The sequence below is a fragment of the Hippichthys cyanospilos genome, chromosome 4 (assembly GCF_059441005.1).
Source record: "Hippichthys cyanospilos isolate Australia breed blue-spotted pipefish chromosome 4, RoL_Hcya_1.0, whole genome shotgun sequence".
NCBI lineage: Eukaryota > Metazoa > Chordata > Actinopteri > Syngnathiformes > Syngnathidae > Hippichthys > Hippichthys cyanospilos.
Window position 1 is genome coordinate 9603409 of NC_142372.1, and position 27259 is coordinate 9630667.

The 27259-nt window shown below is 38.1% G+C and overlaps 1 protein-coding gene across 4 annotated transcripts; it reads right to left on the bottom strand.

Annotated features, from left to right (window-relative positions):
* Positions 1-801: 801 nt before the first annotated feature.
* On the bottom strand, positions 802-24829 carry LOC148424508 (RNA polymerase II elongation factor ELL2-like). Of its 4 annotated transcripts, none has more exons than XM_088413946.1 (12): positions 24582-24816; positions 24302-24349; positions 11059-11186; positions 9498-9661; positions 6028-6263; positions 4906-5030; positions 4591-4708; positions 4068-4509; positions 2456-2507; positions 1873-2044; positions 1729-1773; positions 802-1244 (listed from the first exon to the last, which is right to left on the bottom strand). In XM_088413946.1, exons 1-12 carry the CDS (start codon positions 24726-24728, stop codon positions 1137-1139), a joined length of 1785 nt encoding a protein of 594 aa, XP_088270072.1. In that variant the 5' UTR covers positions 24729-24816; the 3' UTR covers positions 802-1136. The 4 variants fall into 4 exon arrangements, with proteins under 4 accessions (XP_088270072.1, XP_088270073.1, XP_088270071.1 ...); XM_088413947.1 differs by having other exon boundaries at positions 802-1247; positions 4918-5030; positions 24582-24809; XM_088413945.1 differs by having other exon boundaries at positions 802-1247; positions 24582-24807.
* Between the last annotated feature and the right edge of the window lie 2430 nt (positions 24830-27259).

A 27259-nucleotide genomic window follows, 5' to 3' on the forward strand; every position in this document is an offset into this window, starting at 1 on the left:
AGTTGAGTTTGGTATGAAGTGTTAAATACTTGTCAGACAGTTGCTTTCAATACAACAGGGCAGCAGCAGAATGTATCTACACACCCAGGTGCTTCAAAAGTTGAATTCATCCCCAGGTCTGTTTTCGTGCTGTTTATAGAGATACGGGGGAGGGAAGATGAAAAACGCGGGCTTTCAATAGACAGTGTAAGATACTACAAACACCGAGTTTCATAAGGCGAAACGGTTATTCAGCTCGCTTGGTTCACTGCTTCCATATCATCATGTGACCTTTAATCCAAACGGGCCCACAAAGGAGGACGGAAGGCCGTCTTAAAATAAATACATCAGCCAGCAGTTCTGAGAACATTGTTGCACGAAGGGAGGAAGTCTATCCATGTTGCCTACTATATCCAACCAGTAGTCAACTAAGCCCAACAAGTGAAAGAGTGTGCGCAATAAATACTTAGGTTTCGGGGTGGTGTTGCCAGGGCAAGTGACCGTATTTAATCAAACCTGCTATGCCTTTTAAAAACAAAACACCTCAAAGAGGCAGATATAAATAGACACTGAACTCACAGATGCACAGAGCATAAACATGTTTGATCGATGCATCAAAATGCTTCTATAAATTTAGGATAGAGGACTTTATACGAAACTGAGTTTCCCCACCCCGGATTTAAACAAGTGCATTTTTTAGAACATAATAAAGAATATGAGCTGCATTTTAACAACAGAGATTATGTACATGTAGGGTTTGTCACCATACAAATATAATATTTAGCTTTAGTATACCCCCCCCCCCCCCCCCCCCCCCAAAAAAAAAAAAATGCTACATCAAAACAGGAGAAAGGAGGCACTAGCTAAGCAACAGGCCAGAAGGCTTGGAACATTTCAAAGGAGGCAACGCTGATGTGTATTAAGTCTAACAGGCTCTTCTGGTTTCCATTTAAATGGCTTCCAATTATCCTGATGGATGCATAAAGATGATTTTGCTTTGTCCCAATGCTTGGTCCAGGTTTGGTGATGGGGTGAAATTCCAGATGAAATTAAAAAAAAATCTGCTCTTCTAAAAATCTTTCCATCCCTCATGGACCAGATAATGTTCATGATAATCTCCCTGTCACACTAAATCTGATGTAAAGGGAAAGCTGATGCTAAGAGGAGGTTTGGGAGACGTCGTAGTCCACAATAAGTTGCTTGATGAAAGACAGTTTCTGGTGTAGATATTCACAGCGCTTTTTCTCTTCCTGGTAACCTGGAAACTTCTGAGGACAGAGACAAACTATTATATAATTATGCGTCATCTAATTTAACAGATATATTTAAACTCGTTAAACTAGTATTAAGTACTCTAGATCAGATCTGGATTAGACTGGGTGTAACATATGGCATAAAGTGAAATCATGCCTGAGGACCACATGAGTAGCCCATGGGCTTCTAATTGTAATTTTCTCGGAATTTTATCTAATGATAGCACGTGATTAAATTGACTTTTATATAATGTAGCCTCTGTAAAGCTAAAGATTATGGAGGACTATAAAGTGAAAAGTGCATCGCAGACGAAAAGTAACTGAGGCCATTTATAAAACATTCAACATAATATTTTAAAAAAAGCATCTTAATATTATTACAAAGGACAGAATAAATATACATATTTTAAAATAAAAAATACATGCATTTTAAATGGGACATACTATATGGAAATACAGAATCAGGTTTCATAAACATGAATGGAAAATCATTTACCTTTCGATACTTGTTGTATTTTTCTAAAATTTGATCTTCCATTATCTATTAAAAACAAACCATAAATATTAGTGTGGCAGAATTACATTTTCCAACACGCACTGCTATAAAGCATTTGAAGTCATAATTTCTACGAGGGTGCACCTTATGTTCTTTGGTGCCGGGCGACATGCTCTTGATCTTGGATGCCAGCTGAACAAACATATGCGTGATGGTGGCGATTCGTGTGTGCAGGTCTTTGTACTCGTCGTACTCTGCGCTGAAGTCCTCTTGGTACCTCTGACGTTGCTCCACACTTGTTATCCTGACGTACGTGCTGCAATCATAAAATAAAATAAGAATGATCAAAGAACGTTGTGATTAATTCCACTAGAAGCAATTCACGTGTAGCGTTTTAACTTCTGGGTGCAGCAATTCCATTTTCTGTCACAAGATGGCAGCCTTACACAGACATTTCTTTTATATCCTGTTCCAGTGACCAGCATTGCAAACTATTTCTGCATAGACCTTTTGCTACGCACTCAAGACACAAGTAAGAGTGTCTCGTTAGAATATACAGAAAACATATATAGAGGGATGGGAATCTTGCCCTGTCTCACAATTAAGAATTTCAATTAAGAATTGATATTTGACAATACATTTTTAATTACAAAATGATTCGATGGACAATGCACTCTGCTCTGTCAAAAAAACAAAACAAAAACAAAAAAAACATGTTCACACCTACCGCACATAATCTGGTTTCTCCACCGAGTCCGCGTCATTAGTGATGTCGCAATCTAAAAAAAGACACACAAACAACATCTTAAGATACATCATGAGTCAATCAAGTAACCCAAAGTGCATAACACTTAAAAATGTCCATTTGTAGGTGCAGACCAGCTCAGAGGTGGGCGGCATCTGGGGAGGTGTCACTTTAGGGAGCTAAAAAGCTGTTGTTGAGTGAGTCAGGAAAATAACAGGCTAAACACTCCAGAGAGTGAGACAGGCTGAGCTTCGCAGCGCAAACACACCCATGCTTAGAAGATTATACTGTACCAGTGCACTGAACGACTGACTACCTGTGTTGATTAGGGACTTCAGTGGTCTTTTTAATTGCTACTTATGGAGGAAAGACAAGAAAATATACTTAACTGGGACAAATTGTCATATGCTGTAGGATCCAAAATTTTAGTTTTATTCATGTCGGGAGGAAATGCAGCCAAACTATTAAAAAAAAAAAAAAAAACGCAACTCAGTCCGATCGATAGTTCCTACAGAATGTTTTGCATAACCCAAAATCAAAGGTGGGCAACTCTGGTCCTTGAAAGCCGCTATTCTGCAATTATTTGTTGTTTCCCCTTCTATTACACACCTGATTTAAATGATCAAGATCGTTATCAGGCTTCTGCAGAGCTTGCTAATGAGTTGATTATTTGATTCAGGAGTGATGTAGGGGAGAGAGACAGCAAAAACATGCAGGTATGCGACTATAGGAATTGGGGTGCCTATCGATGCCCTGAATTATAATGCACTGTAGTTTGGTGGTATGTTCCGCATGTATGTGACGCAACTAGTCCAAACACAGTATTCTGACTAATACTGCTTTTGTGCAATGTGAATTAAGCAGCAAACTGGATGCATTTTAATCCCTTTCAGTGGATGGCCATTCTGCCACTTTTAAACTGAAAATGAAATAATACCTAGCAGCATTCTACAGTCCTTTTAGACACAAATCTGCCCCCATAAATGTTGCTCTCTGAGATGAATGCCTAAGCCAAAACAGCACATTTGAGATAGCATGGTTTGTTATAATGTGATCAGTAGCAATGGCACCTGTGTTAGAATGTTATCAACTAAGTGTGCAGCCATTTACACCTATAACGCCAGCCTATATAGAGCACTCAAGCACTGCTAGCCAGCGGGTGTTTTTTGCTAGATGCAGCTACAATGGAGCTTGAGCCACAAGTAAACACTGGTGACAGGTGCCTAATGTCAGTTGAATGTCCGTATGATAAAGACACTTGTTAGCTACCTGAATTAGAACTTGAATGTGAATTCACAACTATGTTCATGAGTTAGGTGCAACACACAAATTGTCATGTTGTTATACTGCGACACACTGCTGGTAACAACTCAAAAACAAAAGGGTGGACAAGTATTCACATCCATATTATTTGGTAAGCTAAGTTTATTTTGAAGTTGGCCGAATTCCCGGTATTGTATTACTGTCATGCAGAGCATCAATAATTGTTTGGATCTCATTACGCAAATATGAAGGTGTACCTAATGTTGTACCTCATGTTGGAGCCAGTTAGTTTGAAATTTTGTCAAGTAAAATTTTTAAAAAAGTGCCTTACTCGCTAGTTTATCCTGGTCGTGCTTGAGATCCAGACTGTCCTCCGACCAAGTTTTGTCGTGGTTGTCTTTCAACCTTTCCCGCTCCTTGTCTTTGTGCTTTTTGGATTTCTTGCTCCTCTGTTGCTGAGCGCATTCTGACTCGGCCCGAGCTGTCTGCTGGCTCATCTCTTTGGTTCTGTGCTGGTCGATCTCTAAGTCAGAGGTGTTGGACACTTTATGCATTAGAGGAGAACCGTGCTGGTGGTCTCCATTGTAGCTCCCTATGGCGTTATTAGTCCGTTGGATATCAGGTTTAGTTTGAAAACTGAGGAGTCCAGAGACAGGCGATGGCTTATTGTTTAAAAGCCCATTCACAAATGGCTGATGTTGAGTCCTGTGATCACTGTGTCTTTGTCTCTTTGGAACCAGAGCTTGTAGACGGTCTGCAGGCACAGGGCGTTTCTGGAGGATCAACAGACACATTATTTGAATAATCAACGTGATCGAGCCGAAGTCATCAAAAATAAATCTTTCACCACTCACCACTACTGGGTTTTTTGCTAAGCTGTGATGGAGCAGTGTTCTATCCTCGGATGGTTTCCCGACTGATTCAGTGGCTTGAAGGTTTCTGGAAAAGCTGTGTACGTAAGGCTGCAACTTTCTGAAAACAGAAACAAAGAAAAAACATGGAGAATAATAAATGCGAGAGCTGCACTAGCGAACATACAAACAGTTGCAGACTTATTACTGCAACAATGTACAGTGTATTATTATTATAACACACTATTGTGGGGTTCATGATTTACGATTCACGTTAGCACGAAGTTGATTAAAGGAGATTTAATGTCTGTCAATCACCTCGATAACAACCTGCAAACGAGTTGTCGCTCCTCCTCGCTGTAGCCTGGCCAGTCTCTCCGCACATACTTGTAGAAGTCGTCTTTCAGGAGATAGCTGCTATCTTTGGGGTTCACCTTTGCCACCTTAAATACAAGCTACAGCTCAATCTAGGCAGATTTTATACCATTCAACAGAACCGGCCTCCATTTTCATCTCATTTAGGCTTTTTATTTTGTAACCCGCAATAGATTGCTGTAGTCTTTGGCGATACCCTCGTTGTACACATTCAAATAAGAATTTGTCTCATGAGGTGAGAATCACTGCGTATGAGGTTTAAATGATCTTCAGCGAGCTTAGACATAATGCCCCATACCCAAAACAAACACGTCTGCAAAGATAAGAACAGCACTGACCTGATTACACACAAACAAAGGTGAACATACTCTAAATCTGTATAAATAATTTCATATCTTCTTTTCTACCACCTAGGCTTCCTTTGTTCTTGATTTATTTTTTGCAATGTTCTCTCTATCGTTGTTTACTGTCCAGTTTCACTTGATGTAAATTTAAGTACTATTTGTTAAAATCATCAAAAATATTTACAAATAATGGTCTTGATTTCCCAAATTTTATATTTTTAATAATTACATCTTACAACTAATGTATAACCCATCTTAAATTTTACAAAAATAACAAATGATTAAAATGAATCTATTCATTCCATTGAATAATTGAGTAATCAACCCCTCTTCGAAAGTTAATTGTGCGTTGATCTTTTTTATAATATATAACTACACATTACTTATAATCTTATATCCATATGAATATGTAGACACCCAAAAGAATTTGCATATTCAAACCAGTTAGCAATCAGGATTAGCATTAGTACTAACACCATCCACCCATTTTTTCTAGAGCCGCTTATCCTCACAAGGGTCACAGGCTTGCTGGTGCCTATCCCAGCTGGCTTCTGGCAGTTCGTTTTATTGTTGAAATGAATTTCTTTCACTGTGAAATTCATTTTTCTACAATATTCTAATGTGTAATTGCAGCCCAGTATCTTGTGCATCACTATATACCAATCCTGATTTCATTGAATGAAATTAGTGAAATTTCCAATGTGCATGCGCTTCTTCATACCTCTTCCAAAATTGCTCCGAGCTCTGCCTTGTCCTTGGGACAGACTCGTTCCCTCTCCAGCCACAGCAGGAGCTCCGGTTTCCTGTAGGACTTGAGAGCCAGGAGATGAATGAGGCGCTCCCTGAGGGGCTTCTGGTGGACCGAAGACATGCTGCCGCTCCACCGGCTAGGCTTGCAGAAGCCGTTTTCTGATGGAGATACAATGGGCGGCCTCTTATGGATCTTGACGCTTTTACCTGAGCACACAATAAAGCCAGCTTAGCCACTGGAGGAGACACTGGACTATAATGAGCTTTGTGAGTCACTCTACAGCTACAATTACAATGCACAAGCATGTTAAAATGAAAGAAAATGAATGAAATTGTTGTATTAGGAAACAAATTGGAAACAATTTTTTTTCCTCATCTTAATATTTACTCTAGTATGTTTTGTGTTTTTTTTTGGTATGTTTTTAAGCAAATTCCCACAATAAAAGCAACAGTGATTAGAAAAGGGCAAAGGGTAATGATTTCTATGATGGCAATAGTTTGACAAATGAATAGTGATTGTGTAATTTGTAGTGAAACTCAAATTAAATGACACTGAAGGAGACTTAGCAAGAATTGTGTTTGGCTGTTTAGTTCCACTGTACAATACGGGGTTCATTTCCCTTTTTAATATTAGCTAATTCTTACTGTAATATTTATCAGATTCAGATGTGAAAATGACTAAAGTTCAATAATTTACTGTATTTCTTTTTCTTCCCATTCAATATATAAAGTCCAGAACAGTAGCTCATACTTCTAATCAAAATTAGGTGAAATGAAATGCCTTTGTGAAAGTTAGAAATTATGTTTGAATATGTTATTGGACGAACATGAAGCCAATTTGATTTTGTTTGCCCAGGGCATTAGTAGTTATTTGTTCTATACATTACATTCAAATTTTAAATTTTTTTAAATTTTGAGAGAATAAATTAGAGCCACTTATCTCCTACATTTATCAAAACATCCAAGGGGAGCAGATTTTTTTATTTTTATTTTTTAAACTACCTGATTATTTTATGTAGTTGCAGCATCAGCATGACAACTTCACACGAAATAATACCAATCGTTCTCAAAAGTACACATTTTCATTTTCCAGGTGAAAATGATCACTTCGGTAGACAGCTTGGAGGGCATGTTAGGGCATGGGTGACAGTTAGTTCCCCTGGCTAATCTTATTACACATTAATCTGCACTTTGAAGGTCACAGTATGGGGTTTAATTTCAACCACAAATTATGCGCTGCAATATTATCTGTAATGTCAGCCATAAATCACATTTACAAAACATGATGCAAGGACGATTGCATAAGACATTTGCGCAATAACATACCCCTTCTACTGTATAGGTTATCTATCTATGACGTGCCTGATGAATGTGAGCATGTCCTAAATCTAAAAAAGTGCAATACAGGGCACAAGACTTTACAATGGGCATCTTCACCTTCAACAACAACAACAATACAGAAAAAAAAAAAGCTGTTACACAACCCACAAGGGATAAGTTTGGTGAAAAGCCTCTCTAGTTTGAGCAAGAGTCTGGGACTCGGCACAACAAGGGCGTCAAACAATACTGCCAGGAAACAATATTGTGTAACTGTAGCAAGCACCAAAGAGAAGAAATGAAAAAAGAAGGAGCTGGCAAGCGCAGTACTCTGCACGTTTGATTCATATGTTGAATGATGCTTAGGATTCGAAACATCAAACATGTGGCAGTCAATGTGTGTTAGGATACAAGTAATTCCATTATGTAGTTTTAAAAATGACATTTTTTTTAGATGTATGTAAAAAACATTAATAGGAATTATGGTCCTAGCTAAGATAACATATGGATCTTTTGAATCTGCGCCAGTAGTTTGAAGACAAACACTGTTGAAATGTCACTGTGGGCCACTTGTGTGTTTTTTGTTTCCTGTCTTTACAAAGTCAGATGCCAGCAACAATGAAATTTCACTGGCAAATAAATGCTGAAAAAATGTTGGAAATCCAAGACCACAGAACTTTGATTGTTAAGTGAGCAGCAAAACAGCTAAAACTAAGTATGAGTCATAACATTTGACATCCTATAGAGAACACACTATATGTAACATATGCACCACCGTTGAGATTAAATCACCAAACTATTTGAATACCAGTCGAGGAGGCTTTGAAGGAAATGGCTCGGGGCTGTCAGGGTAACAGATTAATTATGATGACAGGAACAACATTTTTTTTAAAAATCGCATTAATCAAATTTTTAATTCTTTAATGTTATGCTTTCTGTATTGCGATTAGTAGATCCTTTTAATGCATAAATTGTTGGATGAAGGGCTGCAATTGTGTTTGCTATACAGTGCATCCAGAAAGTAATCACACTGCTTAATTTTTTTCCACATTTTGTAATTGCAATGACATCAAAATTCACACACAATACCCCATTATGACGATGTGAATTTTTTACTTCTTTTTTTTTCAAAAAAAAAAAGAAAGAATAAATCACATTTAGAAAAGTACTGTACACATCTGTTCACAGCCTTCTTAATGCTTTGTTGATCCAGTTTTGGCAGCAATTACAGCCTCAAATCTTTTTGAACATGATGCCACAAGCTTAGCACACCTATTTTTAGGCGGCTCTGCCAATTCTTCTTTGCAGTAATTCTCAAGCTCCATCAGGTTGGGTGTGCACAACTGTGCACAGTGATTTTGGGGTCTCTCCAGAGATTTTCAATTGGATTCAAATCAGTTTTTCAATGGGGTATCAAGTGCAGAATTTTGAGGTAAGAGATCAATGTAATACAATTTGGAATGAGGCTATAAGATGACAAAATATGGACATTCTGGATGCACTGTAACCTGATAGGTTCCTGTTGTGGGTAGGAGGGCAAGTTCAGAAGCACAAGGAAGACGTAAAAATGGAGGAGCATGGAAGCTTTGTCAACTGAATAAATTTTAAATTTAACCGAAAACGATGAGCGATTTGCATTCTTTCTAAGAAGTTGGTTTACCAGAGAAGCAGCATGAGTTTAGCCTACCGCATAATGTAAAGCACCCAGCCACAACTGCAGCCACAGCTCCTTGCCAACGAGAACCCTGTGTTTGAACATGTCTATGATGGACATTGCCAAAAGAAAAATTATAGTTGTGGCCAGCACTAGTCTTGAAAGCAGGAGGTAAATGCTAGGTTACATCAATCTGTTCAGTAGAATAAATGGCTGAAGCCACTTTTTGCTGTTTTATACCAATCTTTTTTCATCTGCAAATATAACAACATCTCTAAATTGAGAAAATTGAGGGTTTTTCTCAGTAATTCTTACGATGAGATTAAAATAAAATGAATTTGACTAATTTATTACCTATCTTAATTAACCTCTCACTTTTTTATCTTGACACCACTAGAAATGGCTAGTGAACAGGGATTCAAACATGCAAACTTTTGGATGTGAGGCACTAGATCGAGGCAAGTACTTACTGGGATGCGTGGCTCCGGGTTTGATCTCGATGGCGGATCGGCTCCAGCTATCCTTCTCTACCTGAGACATCCTCTCGCGCGTCATCTGATAGGAGTCCTCGGTGGCGCACACGGTGATCTTGTCCTGGATGACTCCTTGACCTTCCAGCTGCTCGCGGCCGTCACTGCAAAAACCAACAAGACAAAAGAGAGCTGCTGAGCCACAGGAGCTTTGAGCTGTCAACACCGTAAAGACAAAGTCCATTGAGCAACCTCGCAGCGGCATACCAACAGATTGAGGGCAGCGCAGTGTGGTTTGCACAGAGAGCTGGCCAGGATGGCCGAGGTTACTCTATGTTATGTCACATACTGGATATAGCCCGGCGTGCTACATGGTAAAAAGACAAAACGTTGATGGCAGGATACACCCTGTGGAAAACCTCCAGCTTGGCTCGGTCAAGCTTGGCTCCCAACGGCAGCCTTGCAAAACTCTTCTAGGACAATAGTCATGCGTCACACACAAAATCACTGGTCTGCTTCATTCGCACGCATGACTGAACACTTTCGAGCCCTCCTTTTGGAAATATCAACTTACCTCTGAGGCCAAAGTACGGAAGTGTGGCGCTACCAATGTGGAATAAACACTTTGGACTTGCAAACTCATTTGAACCTACTGGCAAGTATGTTCAAACGTATTAACAGGTATGTCCGAAGGCACTTGCAAATACATCAGAAGATACTTGTATGCTAAATGATGAAAACATAGTCTTTGGTTCCATAATTCCACAGGGTGTTGACAAGCATACCATTATGAGGGGGACTGACCCTGTTTCATATTTTAGAATTTAGCTCACAAGTACACCCAGGCTTCTGCACTAAAGTGAGCAAAAATCCGAGGTAGATTATTTTTCACATTTGGTTTTTACTTATGCGTTTCATGTAATTTTTTTTGTTTATTAAACTCTGTCTTCGTTAGTTTTTTCCTTTATTATTTTTGACTTTTTTCATGTATTGTTTTTGTGATATTATTTATTCGACTGCATGTCTTTTCATTTTTGTTTCTTTTTTTTATCATATAGTATGTTTTAAGGCTGTAAAACTGCTCACCACAATAATGTATTAGACATTTTCTCACATTTCTTTTCTTTTTATTTTAATAGTGAGGTAACACACTTGCTAACAAATTACATGTATTTCTTCCATAAAAAAGCTATTTATTTTCTTCTTTCTTTTAGTCAGAACGCTACAAGCACAAGACTAGAAAATGAGCTTGTGCAGTCCAGTTACAGGAGGTAACAACACAATAAAACAATTCAGTCATTCAGCAGAACATAGTTTGTTCCATCCGGCAAACAAAAGCTTGCAGTTCTCTACAATGACATTCAAAGACATTTTCAAAATATTTACAGGTGTCATATACAACTGCTAACAGGCATGAAAAGCTGGCCCCAAAAATGGCCTTATTCCAACAAGACATAAAATTTAGAGTGAAAGTATGCTATAGTTCTAAATCAAATATGCCATAGATTTGTTATTAAGTTAAGGGCTGTGTTCAATCTTTCGGGGATTATGGGCTTCCTACCTTGAAACATATTGATGGATGCAGTCGAAGCTGGCCTGGGGCTGGTCTTTACAGTCGCTGGATAAATAGAACGAGAAGATGCGAAGTGCATTGGGCGATTCTGCTGTGGGAGCTGGCAGCTTAATGTACTATGAAGAAAACAGGAAAGAAGCAAAAGTAGGTGATTAATAAAAAAAAAAAACTAAAGACACAAACATACAATGCCTGTTGAAAAAGCATTTAAAGCTAAACTAACACTTTTTAATAGGATGTCAGCTGACTGTTTCTGAGGGAGAAATAAGAGTCACTTCTCTCTTATCGGCTCACCGCACAAGTCTGTACATGCAGGCCATTGCAAGTCTTTAAATAAAGTGCACTGCTATTACAGTGGTTTCACCTGGACTCTTACGAAAGTTACACATCAAAGACAACACAGAACTCTCATCACAACGTGTGACATAACACTTTAATAGGTCTGTGTACTATTTACCTCTGTGATACACTCTTTAAACTTGTATAGGTTAATCCCGTTTATCGGAAGCAGAGGTCACCAATGAGTCTTACAGAACAGTACACACTTTTTCCACCTTGCGCTGAACTTAAGAGAGCAGATTTACTTCAATAATAAGAAAGGTTTCTTGACTAAGGAGTCTAGAAATAAGTTGACCTCTAAAATATTGAACAGAGGACTTTAAGAAGTGCCATCTACTTCACCATGATAGGTAAAACATGTTCTAAAGTGCTTTGAGCAAGTGTGCAGGTTAGGGCTCAACTGGTTAATTTGCTGGTCACATAAATCTGCCAATTATTTTATAAACATTGGCCTAATGGCTGATACTTGCTAATTTGCATTTTTTATTTTTCTAACCATTTATAGCAGCTGTATACAATTAACACAGGTGCTATTATTCGCTGGACATAAATTCTACACCAGAATCTTATAGCTTCAAATATAGATCATGAAATTTGTTGAGGTAATTCTGTGGACCTGTTATTCAAAATGCAAATATTAGACTAGGGTGTCACTACTTTACACACAGCCTAAAGTCACAGTTTATTTAAAATAATACACAATGCAACATACATTAAGCATAAGTGTGGTAAATATGACACTCATTTAGCTACGAGTAACATAAACACATGAAAAGAAATAATGTCCTTATAACTTCATTAATTGCATCAAGCAATACCTTTTGCGAACCAAAAAGAATTAAAAAAAAATTACAGTAAATTTACTGTTGACACATGTAATTGACAACTATTGAAATGCACAGTTAGGAAACATGCTATTTTATTCTTTTTTTTTAATTAATCAGCCGATGAATCTGAAATCTGACAAAAAGGGTAAACAAATGGCCTAAAATAATCCATCAGTAGAAAACTAGCGCAAGACACAACCTGCTAACCTTGTTTAACATATCTGTTTCCCGAGAGAAAACATGCAAAGCAAGCATCTGACTATCTCTGCCGCTGTTGTTTATGTTGGCACAAAATAAAATCACAAGTGCTAAAGTCATTGCAAACCATCATGAGGTTAGGCAGTGATGCAAATATCGCGTTACTGACACCAAACATTTGTATATAACTCCTGTAACTGCACAACTTCCCTATTAAAAACAAATCTTGTGAAACTGAAAACCTCTTTGCCTCTGACTGTTTTCGTTACGCATTTCCAAGGAATTCATGTGCAAGTTACAAGTGACAATCGAGCTGTGTGGCACTTGGAGCAAAGCTACAGGATGACAAGGTTGTGTGGAAAAACGTCATTTCATCAGATCGCGCTGTAGGACAGCAGGGACAGCAGTCAGATCTCCACAGCTATAAAACTGTTCTCATCTTGTTAAAAAGCCAGCCTTCCTCTCTAACTGGGAGCACATGGCTGCACATGATTTATTTGAAGCGGCAGTGGTGTTGTCAGTGAGAAAAGTGTGGATAGACACGTCGACGCTAGACAAGAACTGGGTGGAAGTGCAATGGTTTTTAAAGGCGTCGTTATTTGACTGAGGGTCTGGGCAAACCTAACTAAATAAACCATGATGATTTTGTCCGGAGTCTTCAAACCTCATCCACACTATTGACTCATTACTTCCACCAAGGAGGTTACATTCAGCACTTCTTGTTTGTTAGTAGGATTACCCCCTCGAAAAGTGCTATGTTGCCACTTTCTCAGCATTGCTTTCTTCGTGGCGCAAATAAACAGGGTGAAATTCAGAGGCTACAAAGGGTCTCGCTGTGGGAGCAAGCATAAAACCAATTACTTTGTTATTGTAGTGAGTTACATGAATATAATGTGTTTTATTGAGTTAAAAGTATGCAGAAATTATATGCCCCCCCCCCCTTTGCAAAAGCATGTTGACAAAAATAGTCCACATGTTTGAGAAAACTGCATTTTGATATTATCCTGACCTTAAACCGAATATGACTGTATATAAACACCGTAGATTATCAAGAGTAAAATTTGCAGATCTGATATCTATAATGGAGCACAAGTGCCATCTTTTGGTGATTATGTGAGAGTTATTTCAAAGTTACTTCAAAGTAGCATCAAACTCTTGCCCACCCTCCTCATTAAAAAACAAAATCGACAAGTATACACGTTAATGGTAGTGAACGATAAAAATATGAGAGGTATTTTTTCATTTGTTAACAGGATCAAAGTTGACTTTTTTGTTGGCATGAGGATTATGGATGATTAGAACAATTTATTCAATAAATTGCTGAGATTTTGCAATTTATGCAGGATTTTGCCGTTTTTGTTGAAATTGAGTTGTTTATTAGTTGTGCTTTGGCTGCAACAGGCAGAAGTGCAGCTGACTCATTCTCAGTTAGTCTGTGGTCTGAAGAACAACAATATGAGATTGGTTATGGCAAATTGAGCAACATCCAAGCCGACCTTCAACCTGGCACAATTTTTCTGGACAACATTATTCTTATTCTTGATGTTCAAATTAGAAGAGAAGGTAAAATTTTGAAGGTTTGTGACATTTTGGTCTGGTTTAAAATCGTTGCCATCTGTAGATCTATTTTGGCTACTTGTAAATATCGTGGTTATTTACAGTTTTGTTAAATGAGTTGTGCAACATGTGGTTGTCGGAGGACACCAGATGTTACCATTTCACATTGATACAGGAGCACTTTCCTGTATGCCAGTGAGCCCTCCAATCAGCAGAAGTCAAGACTCCCACTGTGATAACTGCACCAAACACTCTAGCTCGACCCACGGGCTCCTTGCCGCCTCACTGGCAATACAACTTAAAAGACTTCTGCTGACAAGTCTTAAATTTTAAACAATCCGACTGACCGTGAATAATTTTTTATTGGCTTCATTTTGAGTCAAAGGTTCTGGGAATCTGCCCATATAATGAATCTTTGAGCTTGTTGAGGGAGAAAACGAGCTTAGACGAGGCTTCCGAGAAGCTGGAGCAGAAATAGGCTTACATGCAACTATCACCGTCAACAGATTAATATGTAGCAACAAAAGACAGCTTGAATGGGAATTTGATGCTGAGTAACGCAAAGTGAAATGAACCAAGTCAACTTTAATCCGACCTGAAGCACATGTTGACTGGGATATTCCGTCAAGGTCACACTGAAGAACAGATGCCTTTTTGCAATTGCCTATTAACATTCAACATGAGACATCGGCTGCAGATAAATATTGGATGTGACTTGTTGTTGTGCCTTTAAACATCTATCTCGCTGAGCAGTAAATACTTGAGTTTTTCAAAGGCTAAACCAGCATAGCTACCCCTCTTTGTGTGTAAAAAAAAAAACACATTGCTGTTTATTTCAAGCAATCGCTGCCACACAAATCTAGCAGTGTGGTTTCATTCATTTACAAGCAGGCCAAGTCACTAGGTGGCAGTAGTGCTGCCAAATTCTCGCCAATCAGAAAGAACTTCAGCCTCAGAAATTTTGCATGGCGTCATCGGTATATGCATCTTTGACATGAAAAAAAAATAGTGTGATGACGCAAATCTCTAGTTTAAGTTTGTTACGAACAAATGTGAATTCAATGGATTGGGCAAATCTCCACTTTGGCTCGAGGTTTTGAAACATTCGGTTTCGATTAAAAAAAAAGCCCTGGCACGTATAGCAAACAGGGCAAACTGGAGACATTTGCCGCTGGTTTGCAAGAACCCCGCCTACGTGTAGGCCGGAGTTTGTCCGAGTTCACAAGGGCTCACCGAGCTGTCACCAGATGTCCAGCTAATGGGGGAAATTTTCTTGTTGCAACGGAATTGTGAACATGCTTGAAATTTCCTTGCGACACTAACATTTTGTGAACAAATGCGACTGATTGCACCCTGCCGAATTCTGACTTGAATGCGCATACGTCAAGGAAACAGATGGTCAGTATACACCAGGGTTCATCAACCTTTTTGAAACAGAGAGCTACTTTTTGGTACCGTATATGTAAATCAAGTGGAATATGTAATGTAAAATTATGCATATTTTTTCGTAAAATTCCTAGAAAAATCACATTGTTCTATCGCCTGTAGGCTATTTGCTCATGTGATCATTGGGGGCTACCTGGTACCCATGGGCACCACATTGGTGACCCCTGGTATAAGACAGCATGCTCTAAATGAGCATCAGTTTCACTCTGAGTCAACATAAATGTCTTGGCACTCTGGACAGGAAAAAGCTCCTTTTCCTGGTGTTATCAAACTATAAAGTTGATGGAACAAAAACTGTGAGAGACTGCTGTCGGTGCACAGGGCTCAAGTTTCCTGCAAGCCTTTGGCTGAATGTGGTGTTGGGGTGTAGAACTCATGCAGCCTATTGTTTCCATATCCTCTGCAGCCTGAGTAATGGCCTTCTGAAAACAGGCCGTCTTTTGTTCCGGCCTCCTGGGCTCCAGAGCCATGGCACTGCCTCGCCTCTCTGGTTTGATGGGAGGAGGAGAAAGGGGGAGGAGGAGAGGTGGAAGAGAAACCTGTCGCCACCACCGCTGTCTGTTACCAGCGGGAGGCAAGCCGCTCTTGGCTGCGTTCACAATACACACACCCCATGCGTGTTAATCCAGTGTCAGCAACTGGAGGCTGAGCTCTAGCTGCTCTCACTTGGGTGGAATCGGCATTTCTGCCATTCAGAAGGTCGAGGAGGAGTAAGGCCAAGGATGAGCTATCTGTGAAACGCACAAACGCGTGCACACCAGACAGCCTGGCTGCCTCTTAATACTCTCCACTGTCAAATGAACTCCTCGTCTCATCGCAAACAAATGGAGAGAAGAAGAGTTCTCAGGATCACTAGTTGTCATTTGGGGTGAGTGGTGCCCCTCCCTGAAGCACCCCAAAAACAACAACGCTAATAGGGTCTTCCCATGATTTGGCAAGTTTGGCATGTTATACTGAACTACACAAAAAGATGGCACACTGTGTACGATGAGTACTGTTGAGAGGCTGAAATGAAAGGATTTGGACAATTTTTATTTTAAAATGTGTCTAAATATCTACTTATTAAAATACTTGATTGATTTTGTAATCATTTAGATTCAATTCATTTTGACAGCTCTATTCAAAAGTCCAAACTACACAACTAAGAAGTACACAAATGTGTTCTTTATTTTTGGTCTGTTCTGACTAAAGAGGAGGAAAAATATTAAGAATAATAGCGAGGTAAGCCTGCAATAGATAATAGTGAAAAACGGAGTTACGGAGCCATCGGCAAATTCTCGCCAAAGTTGAGGGATTGCCCGCCTTCACTGCGTTTGCTTAAAAGTCGCTTTTCATGCGGAGCCTTGAAAACAATACGTGGACCAGCACACCCATCCATCCTTCTCAGTCCGTGTATATTTATGAGGCTACACATCATAAAAGCACCCATCAAATATAGGGTAAGTGCTCGCTGATGGCGGACAATCCGTCAGCTGATGGACCATTTTGCGACAGTTCGTTCATCTCTGGTCATAAATGAAAAGCCATGTAGTAGATGTTGATGTTTTTTGTTTTAATAAATAAAATTGATATTTTTGACTAGTCTGACTTAAAATAATGCAAACCTGCAATAGAAAAAGTTATGGTCATAAATGAAAATCTGCGGTAGAAAGAAGTGAGGGAACAGTGTCGTGATAAAGTTATGATTATCATGAAAGAGCGCAAATCTACAAATGTGATGTAAATGGGAATTTTTAAGGCTTTTAATCCAGCGCAGCAATCGTAATTTTTTTTTATTCTTACATTTAAGTTTCTACAATAAAGTACCTTGAACTAATTAAACCCAGTTTTGCAACAATAATCATTTATCTCCAGTTTATTACCAACATTTTCATAATGTTTGAGTCTGTCGCATCTGCGCTCGGTGTCGCTGGCTGAGATTCACATGCTGGGTGATTAATGCGACTGCCTCCAGTGGGAGATCGCGCATGTAATCAAGCATGAGCTTGTAATCACCTTCCATTTGCAATTTTACAGACAGAGCCACCAGCCCCGATGCTTGAGAGGAGAGGAGGTCGGGGTGCGTCCTTGAGATTTTCCCAAAACCGATGCCAAGAAGAATTTGTCTCTGGCAGGTGCTCGAGGCCAGACTGTCAACTTCAACAAAATTGTGGGTCAGCTCGACCCCTCCTTGTGCGGCCCCCAAGCAAGGCCGGCTCTACACATACTTTGACAAGTGTGTGTGTGGCGAGGAAACAAGTGGCCTTTTATGCTTCATAAGCCTGCACCCTGCACTTTCACATGAGGGAATTAGACGAGACGCGGTTCTCGTAAGCCAAGATGAACCGCTTGATCAGACACAGAAGTCGTTTTTCCACCATCTCAGTAGCCACTTGTCTCAAACGCTCACGTTTGGCTGAATATGAAAAATCACCTCCGCATAAGATTTATCATCTTTACTGTTTGAAAATAATGTTGTGAACTGTAACCATAATACATTGGAATGGTGGAAATTTCCGGGAATCATTTTGCCTCAATAAGGATAACTAATTTGTTACAGGTTCAAATTGTCATCATCATAAAACTGTGCGTTAAGTGTAGCTGTTACACATATGAAGATAATTTAACTACTAAACAATATCACAATAATAAGTCTTTCATTCTTGTGGAAGAAAATTGCTAATTACAGCTTGTGCATAATTTGCTTAAATGCCACAATTAAATAGATTGCATAATTTTTAAACACGTCTTATAAACTACTCAATTAGTATTGCAATCTGTGCAAATCCAATCATTCATGGTTTACCTAATTTTCAAATTCTCAATTTTTAAAACGATGATTACTTTTTTTTTTTTTGCCAAGCCCTCCCTAACAGTAGAATATCATTAAAAAGATTATTTTTAAAACATCCCTCACCTTAGCTTGTCTCTAATTTCATGTTAATTCTAGTTGAGAATAAATTCAAATCTTATAGTCCCTTTTTAACTTCTGACTTCAAAGTGGAACTCCAAATGTTTCTGTCCAATTATATGTTCTATGCAGCTCTATATTTTTAAACATGGTATTCTGATTAAAATTACATGTGTGGAATATGAACTAAGTGACCAAATCCACTCATTTTCATTTATTTTGGGGGATTACTGTTGACTGAAAATGAAAACCCAGTTGCTCAAGGCTCAGGTAACGACCAATCACAGCTCAGCGTGTAAACGTCACACGACAAAACTGTGAAAACTTCCCCTTTGATAGTTGAAACCACTACAAGCTTTGGTGTTTTTTGAGTCATCAACTACAGATGCAAGCTGCTTAGCTGGGAGCAAAGTGCACTCAAATTGTAGCTGGTGAGCAGGTGCCAAACCACAAAATGATCCCCTTGTTGCTAAGCAGAATTTTTAGGACAGATATTTGTGACCTTTCAAAAACATACAATATTAGTCAGGTTCACTGGGCAGAGGTCTACACTGTTTCATATAGCAGAAAAGAAAAAAGTTAGACAGTAAATTATGACGGACTATGCGATTGGAAGGACTGATTTGCAATTGGATCATTATTCATACTAGTGCACTTAAAAAGAGAATTCATTTTAAAATGATTCCATATTTTCCAACCACAATGCCATTTTATCTTTCCATATGACCCCTATTAAAACGAAATACCCTTTTAGAAACGCTTCTGTGCAATTTATATTCAGGTTGCTTGGTAGCTAACTTGGGACTAATTTGCCTACAAGGACATGGCTTTGTGATGGGAAAGTGCTAGCTTAAAGGCCCACTAAAAGGCTAATAAAAACAGACTGGAAAGTGGGATTGGTTGGTGAAGGCATGCCAGTTTGCTCCGAGTGCACAAGCGCCCTTGAACAGAACCCTTAAACTCACAATGCACTCTATTCGCATGCCCACAAGATCCATTACGCATGTGGCATGTTCTAATACTGTATAAAGAAACAGTGTAAAATTGAAGTTGCCCTCGGGGGGGACAATAGAGTCAGTTGTTTTTACTCTTCTGCTTGCCTCCAGCTACTTTGATTATTCAGCACTTCCTGTAATCATCAGCAATGTTGAGTTAAAAAAAAAAAGAAGTCAGGAACTTAGACTATTCAACTTGCATAAACAACTTGTGCAAAAAAGTGTTATTCGCATGTTAGCCTTGCTCCATTAGATACACAGCAGGACTTCTTTTTTTTTTTTTTTTTTTAAATCATGCTGCTCAGGCCTACATAAAGTAAAACCCTCCAGGGCAGCGTACATCACATCTGGACTGACTGTAATGCATTAGGATGAGGAAGTCAATTTATTGTGGGTGACAAAACACAGGCCACATTCCCTTGCTCCTTGTTATTCAAATGAGAGGCGAAGACGTTCACATGCACACACACACACAAGCCCGCTAACTCAAAGCCACAAGCGCTCGTAGAAAAGCAATTGTTGAGCGCTCCGTCATCCTGTCTCACTCATATGCACATACACACTAGATAAACAAACACACACACATGAGCGCACACACAGACGCTCCCTCAGGGGATTTCAGCTGGTCTTGCCAGGCTAAAGAGCGCTGCACAATAGGCCGGGGGGTGCAGGACATGAATAAATCATGCCTTTAAAACGTTGAAAACAAACACTTCATAACATGCAAAGGCAAAATGAAACATTGCATGGCTCTTTGAGGATGTTACGGCTGGACCCTGATCGAAAAAGTGCATCACAACAGGTTGCAAAAAGTGGCATGTTGCTGTAACATTGCAAAAATCAGCATTATCAAAGCCTGTCGACACGCAAGTCCGCACTTTTGAGGCAGACGGGACAGAGAAAGCTGACGCTGACATCCCCAGTATTACGGCTCCTGTAATTACCTCTAAACATTCATTTGGTTAAAGACTGTGAGTAGAAATTCCTGCCTTCCAGCAGCCATCACAGTATCAACAGAGGATGGAAACTTAAGATAAATAGAACCACAAACATCAACATCAAACGGGTCTCCAATCGTGCTGCATCTAGGTCAGTCCAGCGGGTAAATACTCAAGAAGCCATTTGGGCTGCTTCCAATTGTACAGTGGTTGACTTCATTTTACAGTTGAATGACAAGAATTCCTCTTAAAAATATGGGGGTGGGGGGGATTAGCAATTGTTTTAAAATCCAACTAGCTTCTTGAATAGATTGTGTTAGATTGTGTTACATTTCAAAATTTCCCTATGAAAGTTTTCCGTGGCACTTTGAGATTCAACTGAATGTAAAGTGGGTTATAAATAAAATCCATTATTATCATCATTATTATTATTACTGTTGTTATTATTAAGAGAAAGGAACTAAATGTTTAAAGAAACTTGATTAAAAATAACATTTTTCAATTTCTTTGTGGGTTAATGCTTCTTGGTTTCTAGCAATGGCTGGATCTTTTTTTTTTTAAATGATTAGATATTTAATTTGTGACTTTAATATTGTAGCATTTTTAAGCTTTCTTTGTTGGGGTTATTTGATCAAAATTAATCGAAATTGTACTCATCAAGAATGACTGAAAAAACTTTTGTCCATGTCATTGTTGTTATACCACTATCTACATGTGTTGCTGCACCATTTGTGTTAACACAAAGTCTTTCAAATTTTATGACACCCGTCCATCCATTATATTTACTGTTATGTGCAAATATTTAGATGAAGAATGTGTAATTCTCTATCTTTCATGCTTAACACATTCAGTTACAAAGCCTTATTTTTATATTGCAGATATTTAATTCCAGGTACTACTGTAAATGTTTGGCCAAAGTAATCAAAAACTTAAGCATTTCAGTACCAAAAAAAAACTAACAAAAAAAAAAATACATTTTTTAATTCAACAGCCATTTTAGACCCTCCTTAGGACTGAATGAGAAAAGTGAGTAATGAGAAAAAACAAATGAGTTAAATTGGCATAAGTATTGAAAAGCATGCAGCATTTTTTCCAAGATTTGATGTCTATGCCAAACTTCTGCTTGCTGTGAATTGTCAATTTTTTCAGGCCACTTGTATGTCAAGGCACAAAAGTATGAAAAGCAGCTCCTAGTACCGTTATGCACCAATGCAAAGCACAATTATAAAATTAAACACACTGATATGAAAACCTGATGATAATATTCATTTAGGGGCATGCACACAGGAACACCTGCTCCACCGTCTCTCAATCTAATACAGTCGCCAGACAAAACTAGTTACCAGTCTTGTTGAGACAGGAAGGTTGCAAGCGGCAGCTATTTCCCACCAGCCTGTACAATTAGCACGGACTGAAAAGTAAAATATTCCCTAAGGTCAAAGCCGTAGCTGTTCCTGACGACACCCAGTCTGCATACAAACACACACACAGATATGATCTGGTGGTTCTTACTGCAGATTCTGGAATTTCTAGGAAGACAGGATGAAAAAAAAAAAAAACTAACCAAGTGTAGCCACACACCATGTGCAACTTCCCACGATGCAACGGGACCAATGTGCGTCACTGAAGGCTCTTCGTTTGACACATGAATGCTCCTCACTACACTGTTGATTGAATGTGAAAGTGTGTGTGTGTCCCCACACTATGACACAATGACCTGCGAGCCTCCAACGCTGTAAGCATAAGCTCCCATTATGGATCATTACAGAATATACTGTAATGACCAAACTCTACTTTGCAATTGCACAATAGTGGAGAAAGATGCCGTAGATCATATTTCAAAACTGTAGCTCAAGGCATTTATTTTCTGCTGATGGGTGGGGCGGCATCTATCATTCACATTTTTGGTATGTCACCAAACAATCGTACAAGTTCAACTGCTCACTAAAACAAGCTCAAATGTAGCCTTGCGAACAAATGCAGATGAATAATAAGAATTGAGATTGACTGAACATAACGCACATAGTGACACAACCTTGTTAAAATACACTGGATCACTGATCATCTTCAAACAACTGAAAAAATCTACTTCAATAAGCCTTAAGGAACTTGTTTACAACTTGTGGTAAGACTTCATACAATAAATCATCTGAGGGACTGTTAGTTGCCAGGGGCTCCTGCTTTGGTTAGCAACAATGTTCACTTTTTCTTTCTTGTATTTATTACTCAAAATCCATCAAGGAGGAATTCTGATCACTCTGATGCATATTTGTGTTCTGCAACAAAAACAAGATCACACACATGGTGGGAGGTGGATTGGGGGAAGGGGCATCCCTCCAACAACTAGTGGCCAGTTTTACATTTGTCCACAGTGGGACTCCAACCATTGCTCGTCCTTACAAATGACAGCCTTGTTTGTTAAGAATTTTACATTAAAAATACTTTATTATATCTTGAAATAATTCAATAGATTTTGAGATGAATATCAAAACAATGAATTAAATTACATTTTACATGATCTGGATTTTGCAGTCACCAAACAGCATGTTAGAAAAAATGTATACAATCAATCATTAGTAGATGCCCCAATCTATGCAAACAAGGTGTATTTACTGCAGTCAACCATCTGTTGGAAGCATCCAACTTACTAAACTTTGCATATATGGTAGTTGGCAACCACTAAAATGCAATGAGAACAAATAATAATTACACCATAAAAATTCTCCTAAAAATGCTGATAAACATTCGATACACTAAAATGGGGAAATCTGCCCTGCAAAACAAAACAAAAAATACTAAATTAGATCTTGGAAAATATTTTTGAATCCAAATATATGCTTTATATCAGTGGTTCTCAAATGGGGTTACTAGTACCCCTGGGGTTACTTGAAAGAACCTCAGGAGGTTTTAAATAAAACAAACAAACATACACAAATCTTTTGAAAATAATTACTGTATTAATTGTTTCAGGAAAATATAAGTTCATAAAACAAATTTTATGTTCAGTAGGTTATTCAAATTCTTTATTGTAAAAAGCCAGATTCTCCCCCATACTAGATTGGTTCGACTCAACTAGTCATGTGACACCCCTTGTTAATGATTTATTAAGAATGTCAGGTTGATGATTTGTTTTTGTGAATAGATCTCTACTATAATTCCAAAAGAGGACACTTTATGTTTAGTATTTTTCTGTGGAAAAATATTTGTTTATGATTTATTCTTGAGAACAGGTCTGACACTTTATGTTGATTATTTTTAAGTTAATGCTTTATTTTTGTGAAAATATCTCTACTGTAACCCACAAACAGAGCGCTTCATGTTTGATATTTTTCTGTGGGCAAATATTTGTTTATTTTTATTTATTATATTTATATTTATTTGTAGTTAAATTCTTTTTTTTTTCTTCGATCCAAAAGAGGTCACTTTAGGTTGATGATTTTTTTTTGTGGAACAATATTATTGAAGTTTGAAAGGGTCTAAAGTTTAATCAGACAGTAATAGCATGTTTTAAGTCTTATTTTTTATTTTATTTTTTTCACCCCAAAATTCTTTGCACTGGTTAAGGGGTACTTGGCTGAAAAGATATTTCTAAGGGGGTACATCTCTGAAAAATGGTTGAGAACCGCTGCCTTATATCATTAAGAGCTTTATCACAGAACATCCTTGGCGTGATCAACATTGTGAAATATCTTACTTTGCAGTTTTGATGTTTGACATCATTGATTGATCAATAAATTATAACATTACAACCGGTTGCTGATTTAGCAAAAAAACAAAAATATCTTCGGATCTGGTCAGCCGATCATATCTACGTAAAGTCTAAATAAAATTATTCATGACAAATTTATGTATTCTTTTAATTTCAGCACCTTAAATTCCTTTAAAAATAGATGACTGGAAGGCAAATGTATATATCACAAATAACATTTTAAAAAAGTACCCGTTCGACAGAAAACTCATTTTTTTCCCTTGCAAATGTGTTAAGTTCATAATATTTTCCTTCATTTCATAACCAGATAGAACTTATTAAAATGTCCTTACCCCTTGGCTCCCTTCGAAACAGATAGACGGCTCATTTGGTAAATTAGCCTAAGGTGAGAGAGACACACACACACAAAAAAAGCCATTTAAATGAGTGTGCATGGCAATGGTCTCTCATTAGGCGTGCTGCTCGTCAAATGAACCACATATTGCTGACGGATGACACAAACATACTTTGGAACAATAAGACAACAATTTGAAGGAAAATAAACGGAGAAACAACTTTTGAAGTGTGTGTGCGTGTGTGTGCGTGCGTTCGGTAGGCACGCGCCACAGGTACCTTGAGGTTCTGGTAAGCCTCCAGAGCTCTTATAGCGCTGTCGGTGAGCTTGACGTGATAAAGAGTCGTGTTGGGTCCATGTTTGTTGTTGCTGCTGTTTTTGCCACACGACAGCCCGTAACGGCGGTCCTGTCCGAGCGAAGCCATCGCTGGCTCTCCCTGTCGGAGTCCGCTCGCTAAATTGATGCAGCTTCTTCTCCGGGACTGCTCAACCTAGGTGACGTCAGGAGACGTCACAAAGTGGGCGGGGCTATGATGACGACTTGGGTTTTCGCACGCGCCTGGCTTCTTGGCTTCTATTTGCTTTTCATACAAGGGTCGATAATTATTTCAGTATTATTCAACGGCAGGAATGCATTTCACATATTTAAGGTGAGTTTTGAGAATTAACCAGTACATGCTGGTCGGGTCAAATTTAACAGCAATCTAAAAAAAAAAAATAGATGTGGTGAATCATTTTCTAAACCGGAAGTGTCGGGACTTTCCCCAAAGTGATCAAAAATCTACACAAATAAAACAGTGCAAATGTTCTTTTTTAACGCTATAGATGCTACGTTTGTGCACACGAGTCAAATTTGACAGCAGTTTGCTATATTAAAATATAGTAGATTTACTTTTCAGTGTTAACTCAAGAAAAGTGGGAATTTCAAAAGCGAAACTGCACATGCTATAAATGCACGTGCCTTTTTAGTGGTAAAAGTATTGAAGTTGAACATAGTTGTAAATTTATGTTTCTACCAGATTAAAACATGTGCTTGTTGATGGTGGAACAGTCATTGGAGAATCTTGAAATTGCAAAAGACACCCAACAAAAGACTGGAATTAGCGGGAGCTTGAAAGATTTACAAGAATACAGACTTGCTTTTAAAGAGGAAGAAGTCAAGTCCATCTTTTTTTTTGTTTTACAATAAATAAAAATCTTGACATCCCCCACAACACTAGCCTAAACATGGCCATCTGATTAATCTTGTGAGGAATATGAATTAGGTAAATACATTCATTCAGTTTTAAATAGTCTTAAATAGTACACTTCCTGGTGTCATTCAACTGCTGTCCAGCGACCTCAAAAAGTATTCAGAAAAGAAAAGTATCAGCAGTATCAGGTAGCCTTTTAAAAACAGACTTACTAAATACTAGATGTGACCTAACGAAAGTACAACTAGAGTATGCTTGAATTATATTGTTGCTGACGACAGGCTAACAAAGGAACATAATGAAACTTTAGAAAACAGCCTCAGAAAGGTCGATAAACACAACAGCACCACAATTTAGGTCAGATCTATAAGATAATCTGTGACAGAACAAGATACCGCATTTTAGACGGTCTGCCCGTTTCCCTCGCATCTAATTGGTCAAGACACAATAATGATCAGAGAGTAACCACTACATCTTTAACCAGTGGTCGGGTCAAAATATTTTTCCTTCATAAATCTATCTAAATACCTGTTTAGGTTAAATCGTCTCATTGCCCTTGCAAACATGATTTAGGGAAATAACAGCAAAGCGAGTGCATAACAGAAAGCGCATAAGTGCATAAGTGTCAGCGGCGGCAGCAAAAGCAGGTGAGTCTGACAAGTATAAGCCTATTTAGCTAAATTCTTAAGCTAGTGCTTGAATGAAAGTACGTAACAGGAGGAGGTTACTGCGTGTCAAAGGAGTGGGAGCAGGTGGTAGAAAAACATCACAGACTGTACAAGCCTTCGTTGAAGCGTTGTTCGTTGAAAATCACTCTACTTCCCGGGATTGCACTATAATAACATCAACAATTTAACATATAACATTATATTGAGACATCTGACTGATGAAAATCTGAAAGCTTGTTTGCATATCAAAACAAGTCCTTCGTTGGTGTGTCAGCCTTAAAGGTACAGTGTGTAGAATTTAGGGACTTAATAATTTGAAAACCCACTGTAAATTTCAATAATGCGCAAATAAATGTGTTCTATCATATCAACATTTTGTCTCCCAAACTGTACCTTTAAAGATTTGCAGTTTTAGGCATCAATCTTGCCGTAGGGCAGTGCTTCTAAATTATATTTTGCAAAGCCCCTCCTAGGAAAAAGAAAACATTCCCACTTTCTACGCCGACCATAAATAAGATTATTACCAATAAAAATTGTATAAATATACATAAAAGTGCATCCTTTTTAACACTGACACAAGAAAAAAGCAACATAAAAAACTTTTGATAACTGTTAACTAGTTTTTACATTGTTTATACAGGTTAAAGGTTAGTCTAAAATTAAAAAAAAAAAAAAAATAACCAAGTGCACCAAAATGCCTGAAATAAAAAAAGAAAGAAAGAAACAATGCCAATCCCTGTTTTATCACAAGTAGACTTCACATGGAAAAACAAATCATTTTCATCACTGGTGTAGATGTTGCTTTTACAATTTTTTAAATAATTACATAGGGCTGGGCAATATGGCTAAAAAAATAAAATCTTGACTTTCTTCAATCATTCTGGATGTTACAGTTTTAATTGATTTTATTTATTAAAAAAATTGAACTCAGTGAAACAGATTTGGACAACAACAATCAGTTTAAATGTTTAAATGTAAACTTATTCATAGCTTTTGCAAAAAATAAAATCGCTGTACATAGCTTGTGCATAACCTGCTTAAATGTCACAATTAGTTAGTAACTATTGTAAACTTTTCTTATAAACCAACTTGTTG